Source organism: Temnothorax curvispinosus, unplaced genomic scaffold, assembly GCF_003070985.1.
Source record: "Temnothorax curvispinosus isolate PA1 unplaced genomic scaffold, ASM307098v1 QBEX01013447.1, whole genome shotgun sequence".
NCBI lineage: Eukaryota > Metazoa > Arthropoda > Insecta > Hymenoptera > Formicidae > Temnothorax > Temnothorax curvispinosus.
In genome coordinates this window covers 141533-159489 of record NW_020223227.1, presented here as the reverse complement: position 1 = coordinate 159489, position 17957 = coordinate 141533, and the positions used below count along the sequence as shown (strand labels likewise).

Sequence of the window (17957 nt, the reverse complement as noted above, 5' to 3'; positions counted from 1 at the left end):
TTACAAAATTTTTCTACGAAACTATTGTCTGCGGTCAACTGTTATGATGTAATAATATTGACAAATGTTATACGTTATACATCTAAAGAAAAAACTGGTGTTCATATTTTCGAAATAACTGATCTATATACTATTCCTTTATTAGCCTATTTAATGGCTTTGGTACATTTTCTAAACAACGTTTTTTATTTGGTTTAGCATGAATTTTTCAATCATCATTCTCAACTTTCTTTTATCTACTGCTGCTAGTTTCTTAAACGAAAAATGTCCTTGTTTAACTACATCTGTTTTTTTATTTTTTTTTATTTTTATAATATTATGACTGTAGGGTGTACTTCACCCAAAATTATATTCCACGTGAGGTGTTTTTACACTGCAACATTATGTCTAAATTTTCATTGTTCTCTTTGATGATTTACAATTGAATAAATGTTGATAATCTATAGCTTTTAGATAAAAATAAGTGCAAAAGTTGTTCTTTAATCGTATAAACCAATTTGTGCGTAGTAAATTTCTAAAAGTTGGGGCATATTTTACACCTCATGTGAGTAACGCGCAGAACTTAAGCTTCAAGTCAAACAATACAAAAACTAGAGGAAAATTATTTTTTATTGCAGCACACATTTAGTCATAGTATACGGCCAACATTGTTCCATTGAAAATGACAGAATGAATGATATAATTTTTCACAGTTTGACACACGTTGGAGAGAAAATATTTAATTTTAATTAATTTTATTATTACAATAAGTACAACGAGCTTAAAAAAAGATGGCGCATGTGATTACGTTATTGTTTAACTTGCCATATACATGTAGTATTCGCATATAAAATATAAGTTTGTAATTAATCCATTCCGACACGTTTTTAAAGCTCTAGCAAACCTTGGCCTGAAAAGATTTAAACGAAAATGAACCAAATAAAATTTCCTACATTCCACCGAGGGAAGACTTTCACCCATGCACTTCAAGCTTTCTTGCATTACATCGCTTGTTTGAAGGGTTTACAATGATAATCTTTGCGAGATTTGGCTTTTCTGCACGTTTACTCATTGATCGTCTCACACACGCACGTTAATTGAAATCGGCTAAACTACAACTGGATTCTCTCTCTCCTTCCCGAGATAGAGCGGAGGAAATCTCTGCAAACTTTAACAGTTTAACAAATTTATGCTACTTTTGCAAACGTTACGACCGTTGTCTCTCAACCAATATACTAATTCCCCGAAAAAATGAAATTTTCACATACCAACGAATTGAACATTTTCAGACACGTAAAACGTATCGAATGCAATACATAAATGTCTGCTCATTTATATTATCGGATAACAGCCTTTGTTTACAAATTCATCCACGATCCGATCGTTCCACCTCGGGAAGGATCGAAAGAGCAACACACTGAATGGAATTCCGCGGGGGGAAAATATACCGCGCTAATCACTTCACTCATCCCACGTGATTAGCGGGTCGCGCGCGCGGTTTCCGGCGACGTATCGCTCGATCTTGGTAATCGGTTCCGACGCGCCTCGACGATACGTCCGATCATCTTCGCGGCGATGCCAAGTCCTCGGGGGGGAGATGCTCGCACGCGCGTCGACTCCTGGAGATCGGCTCAGCGCAAGGTTCTTCCGCATTGCGGCGTCCCGCGCGTCCGTCCGTCCGTTGACACGATGGTTACGCCACTGCGCCACGCCGTCGCCGCGCGCGTGTGTGTACGTAAAAAACACGACGCACTGCGCACGTACATACAAGTACACACACACACACACACACACACACACGTGCGCGCTGGCGCTGGCCGCTGGCTCGTATTTACAATCGCGTATCGCGTATATCGGAGCGCCGCGTCGCTGCCATTCGCGCTGGCGCGTGCGCGCGCGCGCGCGCGCTCGGCGCCTGCGTACATCTTGTTTACAACTGCGGAGCTCCGCGTACACATGACCTTTACAAGATAGACACGATCGTCTGTTCGGTTGGCTAGGCGTGAACCCGCGCGCGGCCCGCGTGACGGAGAGAGAAAGAGAAAGGAGGATAGAGCGAGAGAGAGAGAGAGGAAGGAGGAGAGGTGTCGCGCGCGCGAGTGTGTGTTGTGTGTCGTGGCGAGAGAGTCCTATCGCCTTTTGCTGGAATTACATCCGGCGGCCACGTATCCGGCGATTCGCACGGGGCCACGGATTTCAACGCGCGTTGCAAAAAAAAAAAAAGACCGAATCGAAAGTTGCGTCGCGGTCGCGTCCGCGTCGCCACGCGTTGCGTTATTAACGTTGCGTCGCGCGCGGCCCGTCGCGAGTAGTGCCGAGTGGAGTGGAGCCGTGCCGACGATCGACGGTCAACGACGACGGCGACGGCGAACGTCGCTCGGTCGCTTCGCGCGCGCGATCGCGACCACGGTCGCGCGAGTGACGAGACGCGGGCTAGGTGTATATGTGTGAGCTGATATTGTGTCGCGCGCGATCCCGAATACTCTGGTAAGTACGGGCGAGGGTCTGCCACGCGCGCGCGCGCCTGACGACGATTTCGACGTGGTTTTGAGGAAGCTCCGAGTTCCGTCGTCTCCGTCGGATCGTGACCCCACCGGGGGCGGACGGACGTGATATATTTTCGAGCACGGCCGATAGTGCGTCGTTAAATCCGGGGTCTTGAGTCCCGGGTATCGTTTCCTCCTCTTCCCGCGCGGTGGAGGGAAGGAGAGGAAGCGGAGCGGAAGAGGAGCCACGAGGAGCAGCTGCGGAGAAGAAGCGCGAAGAGCGTGGAAGTGTGGAAGTCAGTCGCGACGGGGACGGAACGCGCTCGCGCGCGCGACGCGGAGGGAAGAAAGGGGGAGGGGAAGAGAGAGAGGAAAAGGAACCGCGCGGCGCGTTTCCCCCCGCATCGACCTGGAATGCCGCCGTCGCCACGGTTGTTTTGACGTCGGCCGCCGCTATTGCGCATGAAAAAAAAATCGCGTTGCCCTTGGCAGTAGCCTATTTATCGAGAGAGCGCGGCCGCCGTTGCCGATAAGGCGAAAATTTCGGCCAGCCGCCCACCTGCGAGAGTGCGAGGCCCGTCGCCAGTCGCCTCCCGTCTCCGCGGCTCCCGCCCGTCCGTCCGCGCGGACGTACGTACGTCGCGTCGGTCGGTTGCGTTTCCTCGCCGCGCCGTAACACGTTTTCCACGAAAGAGAAGCTCGAGAGAGGGAGAGAGAGAGAGAGAGAGAACGCGCCGCCTTGAGTGTCCCTCTCCCTCCCCTTGCGCCTTTCTCCCTCGCGCTGCCTGCGTCGTGTCGTGAATCGTGTGTGCGTTGCGTGCCCAGCGTGCCGCGCGCGCTATTGCCCGCGTATCGCGCTCTCCGTCTGTCTGTCTGGCTGGCCGACTGTCCGACAATCCGACCGACCGTCCGCCCGTCTGTCTGCCTCTGTCCCTGTGCGCGTGCGTGACCGTCTGTGTTTGTTCCGTGCGCGCGTATGAGAGTGCCCGCCGCGCGCCCCCGTGTGTATACACGTCACCGTCGGTCGGGGACCACGCAGTAAATTGTGTTATTCGGAGAGACAAACAGGTGCAGGAGGAGGGCCTCGTACGCTCGCTCGCTCATAACGGCCGCACCTCGTGGCGTTCGCGCTGAACGCTCGTGTGTCTCTCGCCGACGTTCTCCGTCGTCGTCGCCGTCTCCCTTCCCCGTTCCGTCGCGGACGCGCGCGAATTACCTCTCGCGCGAGGAATGCGCGAGCGGCGGTGGCACGTCTGAGCCATTTGGAGCCGTCGGACGGTGCGCGCGGGACGGCTCGACGGCTCCGCTCGGCGCGCCCGCGAGACCCGAGACCCGTGAGACGCGGCCCGAGATCGGTGGCGGGCGAAATTAGACGAAACCGCGTGACAGGTGGATTCGAGGCGTGCCGAGACGCATAGAAAAAGAGAGCGAGGGAGAGAGTGATAGCTGAGATAGAAAGGGTAAGAAAGGGAAAGAGACAGGGACGGAGCGAAGGAGGGAGCGAGGCGAGAGTGAGAGAGTGCCGTCGCGACATCTCGGAGTCATCGGGCGCGTTCGGCGTTCGGCGCGATCGCGGAATCTCCCCTACTTGGGTTTCGACGCCGAGGAAGGAAGAGCCGAGCGCGGGACGAGGGGCGGAAAAGAGCTAGGGTGATTGTGAGATTGGGACCGTTTTGTGTCGCCCGTAGTCGCCGTCCGTTCCGTCCGCTCCGTCTCGTGGTGGCCGTGGCGCGCCATTGTTATTGTTGTCGTTACTCCTAACCTACAAGAAGGTGGACGTCCGCCGTCGCCGCCGCGAGGGGTAGAGAGAGAGAGAAAGCGACGCGAGACGCGACGCAAGCACGCCCTCGGATCTCGGGGCTCGGGGCCGCGCGGAGAATCGCTCGCTCGGTCGCTCGCGGCGGAGCGCATTGCACATGCGAGCACCCGGCCGCGGTGCTGCTGTTGCTCGCGCGCGCACCTCGCCGTGTATATTTACGTCTCGTTGCGTCCCACGAAACGTGCTCTCGCCGAGCGAAGGCACGCGCGCGCGCGAGGGCCGCTCCCGGTGTCGTTTCCGTCGTGACTGTCAATGTGCGACGGCCGACGGGTGCTAAGCGCGCGGTAAAGAGCGTCGACGATCGGACGTCGCGTCGGTCCGCGACGAGGGGGGAAACTTGGTCGGATCAGCGACGCGACGCGAAGCTTTCGTTCTCGCGCTAGAAGGTAGTGGTTCGCTGACACGTTGACGGCCGTTTGTTGTTTATGCCCGTGAAAGTGCGCGGATCGCGCTCCACCGTGGCGATCGAGCGGCGACGTTAATCGGGAGGAGGAGGAGCGAGGGAGTGATATAGATATTGTTGTTTGTAGAGATCGAGAGGAGAGTGAGAGAGAGAGATAGAAGAGGACGTTTGGCGCAAGTGTGGGAATCCTCGTCGCTCCCGGCCACAATGAACTTCCGCGCCGTTGTGCGTCACGCGGTCTCTCGCTGAGGACGAGGCGCACGTGTGACGACGTGTATCGTGTGAAAACGCGCGCCGCCGACCGCCGACTCGCATGCCCGAGGAGAAAGGAGCAGGGGGCGGGAGGCGAGCGGGGACGATAACAGTATCGGGGATACCATGTGAATGATACGGAGAACGCGAAGGACCCAACGCTTGTCCGCGCGTCCTCCGTGGGATTCGAGGGATTTCGTGATCTACGAATAGCCGACGACAACGACGGCGACGACGCTCGTCTCGGTCGTCATTTCGACGATGTCCTCGGGCAGGGGCCCGGCCTCGCCCTCGGGCGGGCCCGTGATCCGCTGCGGCCACCTTAAGAAGCTCAAGACGATGAAGAAGAAGTACTTCGTGCTGCGCGGCGAGAGCCCCGGCTCTTTCGCCTGCCTCGAGTACTACGACAGCAAGAAGAAGTTCGAGAACAGGCAGCCGCCGAAGCGCAGCATCCTCCTGCACAGCTGCTTCAACATCAACAAGCGCGGCGACACCAAGCACAAGCACGTGATTGCGCTCTACACCAAGGACGAGTGCTTCTGCCTGATCCTCGACAACGAGAAGGAGCTGGACGAGTGGCTGAAGGCGATGCTGAGGCTACAGAGCGGGGACGTGCCCGACGGGGAACAGCCGCGGCCTACATTCGGTAAATTGTCTCCCCCCTCTTTCCTCCTCCTTCTCTTCTCCCCCCGGACGTTCGTCGCGCTTTTCGAATTTCCACCCGAAAACGACAAACGCGGGAGAGAATCGACGAGGTTTTTCTGCCGCGTCGATTGGTACACGTTTCTCGCCCGATACCCGTCACCGATCGCCCCCCTACGTGTCGTGCGAAAAAAAAAATCGCGACCCACTGTCATATCAGTCACTGAATGGGATTGATAAGTTGACCTTCTCAAAATTCGGCTTGTACGTTTTGTCCAAGATATTCGCGCGCGAATAGCGATTTACAAACTTTGATATGCATTTCCAGAGGCGGTGTAACACGCTAAACAAATTAGGCATGAACTGGGGGCGAGATTTTTTTAGGGGCGTCTAACGACGTGTATGTTGTATGAGCTTAAGATTTTTTTTCGATTAATTCTGAAATGCATAAAAGTCGTGAATCACTGGACTATGCAGCACTATGGATCGATGCTATGACTCTACGAGCAATTGCGATTTGCGACTCTATGCATTCCGAAATTCTTCGAAAGAAAATTTTTCAGTCTCACTAATACCGGGTATACATTGACGCGTGTCTTGCGATTCTCGGACTTCGGGGATTCTCTAAATGGTCTTTTTTTTTATAATATCTATTCTCTTTTGAATCGAAGGATTGTCTCGCAAGACTCGCATAGAAATGTACGCAGCGGTGGATAATTGAATATAACTTCCTGATTTTTCCGACTAATTTTCTAATTTGAGAGATCAAATCTGATTTTTTGAAAAAAATTTAAAAATTATTTTGAATAGTAGTCAGTGCACAAAGACATACGTAATATTCTTACATTTAATAATATTAGACAATAGCAGAAAACAATTTTTAGAAATATACGATAACTTATTTAGTTTATTTCAAATAATTTGTTACTTTGGCTATTGATAACTTTTCTTGCTTTCAAAATATCTTTTAAATTAATTTATTTTTTGCAATTAATAATAAGATGAGCTGAGAAAGCTTTGTAAACTTTAAAAAAATGAAACATTCTGCTAATTTAAATACTCTTTTGTAATCAAACGACTTGAATTAGTGTCTTTTATAGAATAACAAGGAAACAATTTACAACAAAAGCAAAATATACTATTAAATTGTTCAGAATATATTAATCATTTTCTTCGTAAATATAGAGCGTTGATTTAAATATTGCATGGCAACGCCGAATAACTTGACATACCGTCTGTACGCATTTCTGTTACGTCTTGGAAAATATGAGTCGTCTCGTTTTCCGCGGATGATAATTAATTTTTTTCATAGTGACGAGATTATCGCGCACTTATATATCGATCGGCGTAAGGACCTGCAGCGGAACCTTGGTTGCGCGTACGCGTTTGTTTACGTCTCTCCGATAGAATGAATCGACGACTTTTCCAAGATCCACTGTTTCTTCGCGGACTTTACTTTTCATTCCCCCCACTCCCTTTTTTTTTCTTTTCGATCAACACGGAAACACGAGATTTTTCTTATAGTTTGAAATGGTTTGATGAAAAGAGTTTTTTTTGTCCACGTATATTGACGTTACAATTTTGTACACATTCTTGAGAAATCTAAATTTGTGTGTGTGTGCACGAAACTGAAGGATGGATGCAAAGAGTACAATAAAGAAATCTCTCGCTACTATCTGTTTTGTGATTTCCACATTTCGAGCGAGTTATACAGCCTTGGAATAAAAATAACGTTGGCAATTGTTTGTGCTCTTGTGTTCCCTGCAGAAACAAAGAAAATAAGAATGATATCGTATAAATACAAAACGTCTTTGTTTCAAAATTGCGCATCACTCCTATTAGGACCTCTGTTTTAAAATAAAAAAATATCCGTTGTTTGTGTGTGTGTGTCTTGGATTACTAGCACAATTCTCTTGACATGTACGAACTTGAATTATTTTATACAAGTATATATCAGTATTTATTATTTTATATATACTTTTGAACGATCAGTATTAAATCAATTCAGTATTTAAATTATAAGCATATTTAATGCAAAGTATACATATAGTAATGCTAATAAATATTTATTTGCATTGCATAAATAGATGTTTATTACCATGATAATTTGCAGCAAGTAAAAGCGCAGTAGATACTTGAATTGATACTTTCCATGTGTATCAATTTGAATACATATGTATATACAGATATATATTCAGTGCACTTCTCTATTGAAATTAAGTATATATTTATTAATTAAATATTAGATCCACTAATTATGTTCCTGTGTTTCAAATATAAGATTAATGTTTTACATTTTTTGTTTCAGAACACGTATGGCAAGTTACAATGCAAAAACGAGGTCTAGGGGCACGAAAAAACATTCACGGACCCTACAGATTATGCCTCACCGATCAAACTTTAAGTTTAGTGAAGATCGGGGCACAGGATAACTCCGATTCTATCGAGATTTCTGTAAGTTTACGTGAAGTATAGTTATAAAAGAGTATAGTATAGTTGCTTTAATATAAACTAGCTTTGTATACTTTTATACGAGTTTTTCTATTTAATAATAACAGAACGCAATAGTCTGCTGTGTGTTGTTTTATTCGAGGTGGTCCGAGATGTATTTAGACGGATCAGTTTTCGACGCGAATAATACAGTAGATGAAAGATTTTGTTTAGACTGAGCGATGCCGCACGTAAAAATAATTGCACACGGTGGTGTCTCGACATATGACAGCACTGCTGGTTTGAAAGGCTTATCGTAAAGCTTCGCAAATTATAATGCGCATTATTGTTAAAAATGTATCTCTCATATTTTTGTTGTCATCAGTTGGAGGTCAATAAAGCTTAGCATTTAATATGTTAGAATCAATATAATTTTTAAATTATTTTTCTCTATTGCAGCTAAATTACATTAGACGATGTGGATTTGCGAACGATATATTCTACATAGAAGTTGGCCGGTCCGCCGTAACTGGGGATGGCGAATTTTGGATGGCAGTCGAAGACAACAATATCGCACTCAATATGTACGATGTGATAACGACTGCAATGAGGAATTCGAAAAGTAGCAAAGACGAGGTGGGACCTCGTCAGAGAACGCGTAGTTCCTCTGCCAACGAAGCCAGCAAACCTATATCCGTTTTGACCCGAAGGCACACGGGTCAAAAGCTTCATAGCTTTTCGCCTTTGGGTAAGTTATAATTTTCGCAAATCTGCTTCCTGTACATATCGTTTATCCATTGTGATTTATACTAGGATGTGAGTTATCAGTTTTTTCACAGTGTATCGTGCTACTTATTGAAATGTGATTTTTCACTTATGTAACTTGGGACACATCGGTTATCATGTGTCTATAATCAGAACTCATCGAAGAAATTGCGTTTGCTTGGATATACGTCATTTGTGTATTTAAAATCCTTATTACGAATTCCTTTTAAATCCGAACTTGAAACTTTGTCTAATACACCGTTCCTTTACACATAGTTACCGCCAATTGCACACGCACATTAAATTGTATAACCTTAAAAAAACCAGGTGAATTGTCGTATATACATATTAGAGCTCAGCTTTAGAGTAACACGAATGGGTTTACGGGGTTTACAGAGGAACAGACGACACACAAGGAGCAAGTGGAACCATTGCAAGAGCAGACTGCTACTCCCACTGTTCTCACACAGTGTAGTCAATCTCGGAGTACCTCTTCCACCAATACAGTCACGGGTCTGTTCTCTGTCACAATAGCTATTTGCTTTCCTTCTTTCGCGTTCTGTGGATTTTGAATGGCAAAAAAGGACACACAAGAGCAGTGTGAACATGTCATTTATTTTTCTTCAGTTTTTCATTTCATCTAAAGACTTGGTCATTGCGTTTTTCTTTTACTTTTTACTTCATACACTAGATTTCATACACTAGATGTGCTATATCTAGCAATGTTGTGCTATTTACATGTGTGCAATCAATATGAATTATACTTGCAATTTTTTCAGAAAAAAATAGATTTAAAGAGAATTTCCATTACATTCTTACTTTATCCATACTATTATATCTTGTAGAATAGATTAACAAATATTTAATGAAGTGAGAAATATTTTCTGAGTGTTAAAAGTAACTTTAAAAATTATTACAATTTATGTTGATATTAAATATGTCAAAATAAATTTCGATTATGGTATGAAATAAATTTAAGCATATACAGATTGAAAAACTAAAGCTGAAACTTTTATACGAATGCAATGATCAATTGTATTAAAAAGGAAAGTCTAGGTCAATCAGTAATGCATTATTTTCTGAGTGTTAGTTTCATGGTGTAAATAGCATGATTAATACAATCAGTCAGTTATCTGGAATCTGTAAATTATCTAATGTTAGGTATTATATATATAATGCATCTTGCCAAAATGACGAAAGATAAGAGATTGAATTGGTATCGCTTTATTGTCCTTTTGATGTTATGGATACATGTGTTTTATCGCAATTCTCTTATCATATAAAGGTTATCGTTGTAAGGAAATTCAAATTTGAGAGAACAGTTGTTGGTTGGGAACGACTTTTAAAATAGGTTTCGTGTGTCAGACTTGTCAATAACACATCGCGTCGCGAGACATAAGAGATAGATTCTCTGCGGTCATATGTCTTTAACAGCACGATTGGTACATTATCCGTGCCGTATCTGTCGTATTCTGCCGGCACAAGATGCACGTAAGACAAAGACAGAGTTGTGCGATAGTGAGAGGTGTGTGGTTTGCAGCAGTTGCTGGTACCGGGGCTTGGACTACTGGGATTGCCACGACTAATGCCAACAGTGCCGGTACCGCTAGACGTCGTCATTCGGTAGCGAGTCATCCTCATTCCGTCAATAATTCCCAATCCGCTCATGTCACAACAGCAACAAATGCAACTATGACCACCACTACTGTCACTACCACCACCATCACTGCAACCACCACTACCATCACCACCACCATTACTGCGACCGTCACCGCGACGATCACTACAACCACAACCGCGACAATATCCCATCAGAGAACCTTGTCGCTGCCCTTAGCTGCCGTTATTATCAATCAAACGCAACCATCTAAAAGATCCGTTTTACGGTGTATGTATTTCGTTCCGTCATATTTGTTTAATCGATCCGAATCTCTGTTTTATCCTTTAGTGTTTCTGCCATACGCTTGTTATGCTCTTTTCCGTTACGCATTCGGTCCTTCCAAGCTGTATAAAAAGCTCAATGTTATGTTTATCTAATAAGAGGTCATAATTAGAATTGTAAAATTTTGTTAGCATGCTGTTAAGTGCATGATATATTAAACAAATGCTTTAGTTTGTATCTCCTATTTATTCATTACTGAATATAAGGAATGGATATGTTTTGTACATTTCTCCTGGATGCTCCATAGTGTTGATACTTGGATAATAATCTCTGCAAACTATCGGTTATTGAAATCCTCATTTTGCTTTATTTAATTTCTACATAACCCAAATTCTGCAAATGCGCGGAATATTTGACGAAATATTGACCATGATTATTGTTGATTGCTTAACTTAAGAAAAAAAAATATATATATTTAACAATAAACAATATGTTATGTACATATATGTATATGCGAACATAAAACTAACCGCTGTTGCTATGCTGGGACAATAGGACTGGCTTCTTTCTACCATGCGAGTAAGCATCACGAGGAGATTTCTGACAAGTATCTTTACAGGTGCCACTGGGCGCGATCGATGTGACAGTTTGCCGTCGAGGGCTCGTACCACCAGCGAGGGGCAGCCGGCCACGATCGTGTTGAGCCATCCTAGAGGAGCCCATATCATGTCGCACGTACCGCGACCGCATTCCATGTGTGGACGAGGTCTCTCGTATTCTCCACCAGTCACGTCGATGCCTATTAGTCCGTCTTCCGATGTCTGCTCGTCGGATTCGGCCGGATCGTCACCCTCGATGGATGATTGTGGTGAAAATATTATGGAAGAAAGCACTATCTCGAGGTACGGGCATTCCTTGACACCCGACGAGCCCGTAATTTTAGACAAGAAAGGTGATGACTATGCCCTGTGGTCGACATCACATCCACATCTGAAATACTCGCCAAACTTTAAATCTCATTCGCCCTCTCAGGTGAGTGCACTCGTAATATCGCTTCTAAATTTAATTAAAAAGTTTTTATAAAACAGTATAAGAATTTTGTAAACTATCTTCTGGTCTATACAGTAGGAAAATTTATAAAGACATCTAGTATTAAAAAAAATATTTTTGTAGCAGTCTTTTTATAACAATAAAATGAAATTTTTATTTTTACTGGTTTGTATGGTCTACATTTTATTTCAATAAAATGATATCTAGTTCAAATAAAGTAATATCAAGCTGTTTTATGTGTTAATTAACGGATAAATAATTAATCGACAATTTATCGGTTGTAGAGTTCCTACCAGAGTGAAATGTACAGTCCTTGTGGTTCGAGTCCGGGCCGCGGTGGTGTGTACATACCCATGAGTCCTGCAACGACGGCCCACTCGCATTCCCGCGGATCGTCCCTTGTAGAAGAAAGCACCGTGGACGGTTACGTACCGATGGCACCGGTTGGAGATGACGGTTACGTCGATATGGATCCTGTAAATAGTCACAACGGTCACTTTCCGGACGATATGTCGCAGAACGACGGCAGTAGCTGTTCTGTCACATCCGGCACGCCTAGTACGGATTTGCGGTTTTCCGAGTATCACTTGGATAAAGTAACCAGCTTCTTGACACCTGGGGAAGATCTGCAAGCCAGACCGACCAGAGCTTATTCCGTTGGATCCAGACCGGAACAAGCCAATAGGCATCGCAAAAATAGGTATGAACTTTACGGGTTAAGGTTTAGCTAAGTATATATTAACGTAATGTACTACGTACATTATTGATCGGATAAAATATTAAATTTGATAAAATTCTGTGACGGTTTGCGCATGCGTGATTTGAGAGACCGTCTTAAATGAGCTTTAAACATCATCTAAACATATCACCGACATAATGATATGAACAAGATCTATAATTTTGCTATGGTATTCTTTGCACAGGTTGGACATCACTCCGCAAGATGCCAATCGAGTACGAGCATTTTCCGTAGGTAGTCGGTCTAAGAGGCCCGAGATCGGAAGGCTAGCTAATATAATTACCGCGCCGTTACCTTCTTCGGACACCTCGAATTCGAAGTCGAGTTCCGCGCCGTTGTTGTCGAGCTCTTGGGGACACAACTCGGGTTGCTCCGGAGCGTCCGATCGCATGGAGGATCTCATGGAATTGGATTTCACGAGGCCCAGTATTCCGACCGCTCTCTCCTCGCCTCCGTCATCCTGTTCCCAGCCTCAATCGCAACCGCAACCGTACTCTACTTATTCTACTGCCACCGACACTAGTTCCTACGTCGACATGTCGCCCGGACAAGCTCCCATATCGACCACTGCCCCATACGTCGATATGAGTGGCATAAATAAGGTATTATCGATATATCAATGTTCAATTTGCTGATAAAAATTGCCGCAGAGCCGTTATGACAATGTAATTTTTTTTATTACAGATCAATCGCAATAACAATAATAATACAATCACTGCCAACCACAATCATAGCCACATACATATATCATCGTTAACTTTCGCCCATAAACCTGTAATTACAACTTTAAAGCCGGTAGAAGAAGCGGAAGGACCCTACATGAAGATGGACGGTACAATAGAGGATTGGACGCATTCGGAAGCGAGCCCGAAACAAGTGTCATCACCTATTCAAGAGGATACCTATCAAACAAATGGGCCACCAGGTATTACTCCGTAAACATTTATTACAGAAAAATCTCTTGTATAATATTATGATATAATAAAAATAATACTGTGGAAATTACTATGAATATTCAGGTAGCACAAGAACGGCACCGGTAGATCTTCCACAACCGAGGCGTCCTCCGGAGGGGTATGTCGAGATGTCTTTTAAAGCGCGGCCGAGTTTGGAGCAAGACTACATAAACATGAGCATGGGAAACAATCGAAACAATCGTAAAACACGGACGGGTAGTCGCAAGGAAAAATCGCGATCGCAACCAATTGCGATTCAGGCGGGCAGCAAGCCGTCTAAAACTCCAAACTTTCTACCTTTGAACGGAAGTCCGACATCCGAGAGTCTGGCGAGCACGCCTGCCTCTCCGCCGCGAGCAACGCCAACGGGTTCCTCGGCCACGATCTTTCCTTTTTCCCTGAACAGTCCACAGTCACCCGTGAAGCCTTTCACGAAGAAAAACGATGAGTTCTCCACGACAGACATTTCCAACCAAAATAAGGACAATGAATACGCGGTGATGGAACCCGCGAAGAGGCTTTGCATGTCATGTTCTACCCCATTGACGGAGACGATGTCCTCGTCGAAGGTGAATAACGAGAAACCACCTAGTCCTGTAGAGAAGAATGTTCGGGTTATATTCAAGTCTTCGTCATCGCAAGAACATGGTAAGCCCATTAACGTAATAACGAAAAAACTTTCGGATCTAACGGTGTCGAAACCACGTCTCGTCACGGCCTCGCCGAACACCAGTCCTACTTTGACGGGTTTCAAGCCGTCGACCGTGCAACAACCGAAGCCATCCTCGCCAAAGTTCATCGACGAGACTCCCACGCCTACGCCCACATCTACACCCACACCTACGCCAAGTCCGTTGGACAGCGAGGGTTACGAGAAGCTCCAACCGGGCGCGACAATACTGCATTACGCTAGTCTCGATCTACCGGAGATCGATAATCCAGCGCCTGTATCGCCGGCGTCCACGCAGGAGAATTTCACGTACGCCGAGATCGACTTTGCGAAACTCAAGCAGACCTAAAATATGTGCTATCCTGAATGCGCATATTTTGCCGTCCCCGTGTCGCACACAAGGCCGTGCGTGACGGGATGGCTTGGCTGACGCCTCTTGTGTTCCCCACGATAGCAACGAGTAGGCAGGGTATAATCGATCGTTCTGACATTGGCTCGGCTGGTCTAACGAACAAGGCGCCGGGTATAGGAACTGTATATATATAATTCATTTCTTTTTCTCTCCAGCCTAATGGCATTATACCGCTCGCCAATCTTTCTAGTGTATGGATTGGCAGCTTATTTTAAATCGTTTGAAAAATAAGCATCGTTGGTACCTATAGTTCTGGTTGTACTGCATTAATATCGTATTTTATCGGAACGATGTGAAATTTTTTAACATAGGCGAAATATACTTTTTGTCGCTGATTCCGAAGAGAGTCCTCAAATCTGTCTACATATATTATGCTATTTCTAATATTAAACGGTCGATAAGTTTTAACAGAAAGGAACAAAATATGAAAATGTTATCTTTTATTTTAGTTAAATACTATATTTGTATAATTGGTCAGTAGAAGGAATTTCTTGATATTAGATATATCACCTAGTTAAATGAGAGGGAATTGGTTGTAAAAATGTATAAACCTTTTAAATTTTAATTTTGTTAGTGGACTTGCGTGTTATCTCTATCAAAATTTATTTTGTTTTGTATTATATTTCCAGATGCTGACAAGCCAAATATATATAAGTCAATTCTTTTTGCGAGCTATGATATCTGTGTGTGTATATATTCATATATATGTACGTTTCTATATACATGTTTATGCATGTATATATACATACATATATGTATGTATATACATATACATATACATATACACACCCGAATTTAACTTGTATATTTATAATTATCTCCTAATATATGTGACGATAAAATTTATTTATCGATTGTTTTGGTGAAGCTGCGCTCGTAAATAACAAATTCTATTACTTTTCAGTACGCGTATAAATTTTAACGATGTACCTTTTATTTGCGCAATGTAAATTCTACTGAATTTGATTCTTCTGGAAAATCTTCACATCATTGTTCTGTACAGAGAATAGCATGTTACTCTATCTACATGTTCGCTTACTTACCCTAACGTTTTATAACAGCCAAATTATTGGAGTTTGAGTATATTTGTGCATTGTTTTTAATTTTTAAAAAAGTAATATACATATATGTGTATATACTTGCGCGACATTGTGTGACATAAGATATCGGCTTCTGTTTTAAATATTTTATCTTTTTCCGAAATCTTTGGACATTCAATGAGACCTTAAGTAAACGGAATCTGCGAAATATCTTTAGACGTAAGAGAAAACGTGAAATCATGGATTTGCAATTTTTAACTCGAAAAGATCGTTCTAAGTCTAATCTTGCGCCAGGAATGCGTACCGATTCGTCGGTCTTCCTCGAAACGGACAAAAATTCTCACGACGCTCCAACGAAACGCCCCTGCTTTTAGACGTTGCGACTAACCCGTTGATATATCAGCGCTAATTGGAATTAAATTTAAAACGAAATTGAGGTATCGTAAGCTTTAGGAATATCGTATAGAATACGGTGGTGTGTAACAGTACACTACCAGAAACATAAGTACTGAAAGAGAAACGCGACGAGCCTGGTCTTCGTAAACGATTACTGCGAATTGGATGAAATTCCGCAGAGCGAAACCGAACGCTCAAACGGAGATACATTCGTATTGCGCTCTCGCGTCTCCTCTGTGCCGAATTTTAATCCGACTGTCTCCTCGCGAAGGAATGTTACCCGCCAATGTTAGATCGACATCTCTCATAGAATTCATATTGCAGACAAAATAGATGTTCCGTACAATGGCAGTATACACGTGTTATAACGCTTTTCATATAAATTATGAAGGGCCGAAAGGGACCTCGAAAGAGAGCTAATTCGGCTTCGTACACACATATACATATACACACGTACACGTAAAACATACGGTCGCATTACGCGTATACATATATGCATATTCGTGCTGCAGGATATTCTGTGAAAACGGTACAACCGGCGTTCGTGCCGGGGGACGGTACAAAGAAAGATGATCTAGAATAAGAGGAATATTTAAGAAGAAAAAAAAAGAACAAAAGAGAGGAAAAAAGAGGATACGATAAAGATGCCTATGTATAATGAATCGATCCTTATCAATAGTGCGGCTTAAATCGTTTGAGCTAAAAAAAATATATATACGTTCTTTGCATGTATCTTATTTAAACATATTGCGGTTGTATCGTAACGTACAGGGTGTCTTGTATATGCACACGTATGTCCGAGTTTTCGCATGGGTTTTTGCGAGAGCGTGTGCGTGCGTGCGTGCATGTGTGCGTAAATGCGTGAGGGCGTGTGTGCGTACGCTATGGGTTTTTTTGCTGTGCGTGTATGTGAAAGTATATACGTGACGGACATGCGTGTACATATACATATATGTACACACACATACACATACATATATATATATAAATATATATGTTATAAATATTAAGTATAATAATAATTAATAAACTCGCAATATACGCCGTTGTTTCATTTCTTGTTTACCTTATGGAAACATCTCGTAAACTCTAAGGGTATTGCTTCTGAGGAAAGAGACCTGATTAAATTGTTAACTTATAATTATTTCTTAAGCTCCCATTTGTGTAATATTTTTCATATATTATCTAAATAGTTTATAATTCTAATATAAATATTATATAATATTAAAATTTATGCGATTGATAAGTTCAATTAGGAATTTTATGAATGAAAACTTTCGTATTTACGCGTTATTCGCTTTCAGAGCTTTACGATTAAAGTTATTTAACTGTTTACTTGTTTTACATGATAAATCTTTATCTTGGAGTCATTGAGTATTAAGCTATACATGTATATTCGAGCGTTATTAATTTAGTACTATATATCTAAAAGTAGAATGTTTAAAATTATCGTCATTTTTTTTTACATATTTTTTCTAATCTAATTTGAGAAAGATTATGATAAACATTTTACGAAATATAAAATATACCGATGTGTTCTAAATATTTTCCGCTAGATGTCATCAGGTGCTCTATATTTGTATAGCGAACTTTTCCAGCGGGTACTAATTTACAAGTGTGCCCGGAGTATTCGTATAATTGTGAATCTGTATATTACTCTCCTACGACTCATTGTATATCTTCAGCCTAACAAGCTTGTTCTTAGGGGCTGGTCTTAAAAAAAAAAAAACGCGATTTTTCAAATCGGTTCTCGCATGTGTGCGCTCAATTGATTTTATCAACTGAACATAACATTTATTAATTTGTATATCAAAGTTAAGGATTCATGTGGAATATGTGGATCCAATAATATTGAAACTCGGCACGCATTTATTCGAATAAGTTTTTAATTTAAGCTCCATTAAAATGGAGCTTACTTCATCTCGAACAGTAATTAGAGTACTACGTTACCGATATTTTACAAATGTAATACAATCTGTTTTGTCAACATGCAATTTCTTAAGGAAATCAAAACGCTTCAACCTGTTTAAAAATTA

The 17957-nt window shown here is 43.2% G+C and overlaps 1 protein-coding gene across 6 annotated transcripts; it reads left to right on the top strand.

Annotated features, from left to right (window-relative positions):
* Nucleotides 1-1943: 1943 nt before the first annotated feature.
* Nucleotides 1944-15206, top strand: LOC112463581 (insulin receptor substrate 1). Of its 6 annotated transcripts, none has more exons than XM_025030039.1 (11): nt 1944-2466; nt 4815-5585; nt 7890-8035; nt 8471-8759; nt 9173-9289; nt 10320-10664; nt 11278-11690; nt 11993-12408; nt 12632-13049; nt 13132-13372; nt 13467-15206. In XM_025030039.1, exons 2-11 carry the CDS (start codon nt 5201-5203, stop codon nt 14420-14422), a joined length of 3726 nt encoding a protein of 1241 aa, XP_024885807.1. In that variant the 5' UTR covers nt 1944-2466; nt 4815-5200; the 3' UTR covers nt 14423-15206. The 6 variants fall into 6 exon arrangements, with proteins under 6 accessions (XP_024885807.1, XP_024885804.1, XP_024885808.1 ...); XM_025030036.1 differs by having other exon boundaries at nt 10317-10664; XM_025030038.1 differs by lacking the exon at nt 1944-2466 and adding an exon at nt 3540-3925 and having other exon boundaries at nt 10317-10664.
* Nucleotides 15207-17957: the final 2751 nt, after the last annotated feature.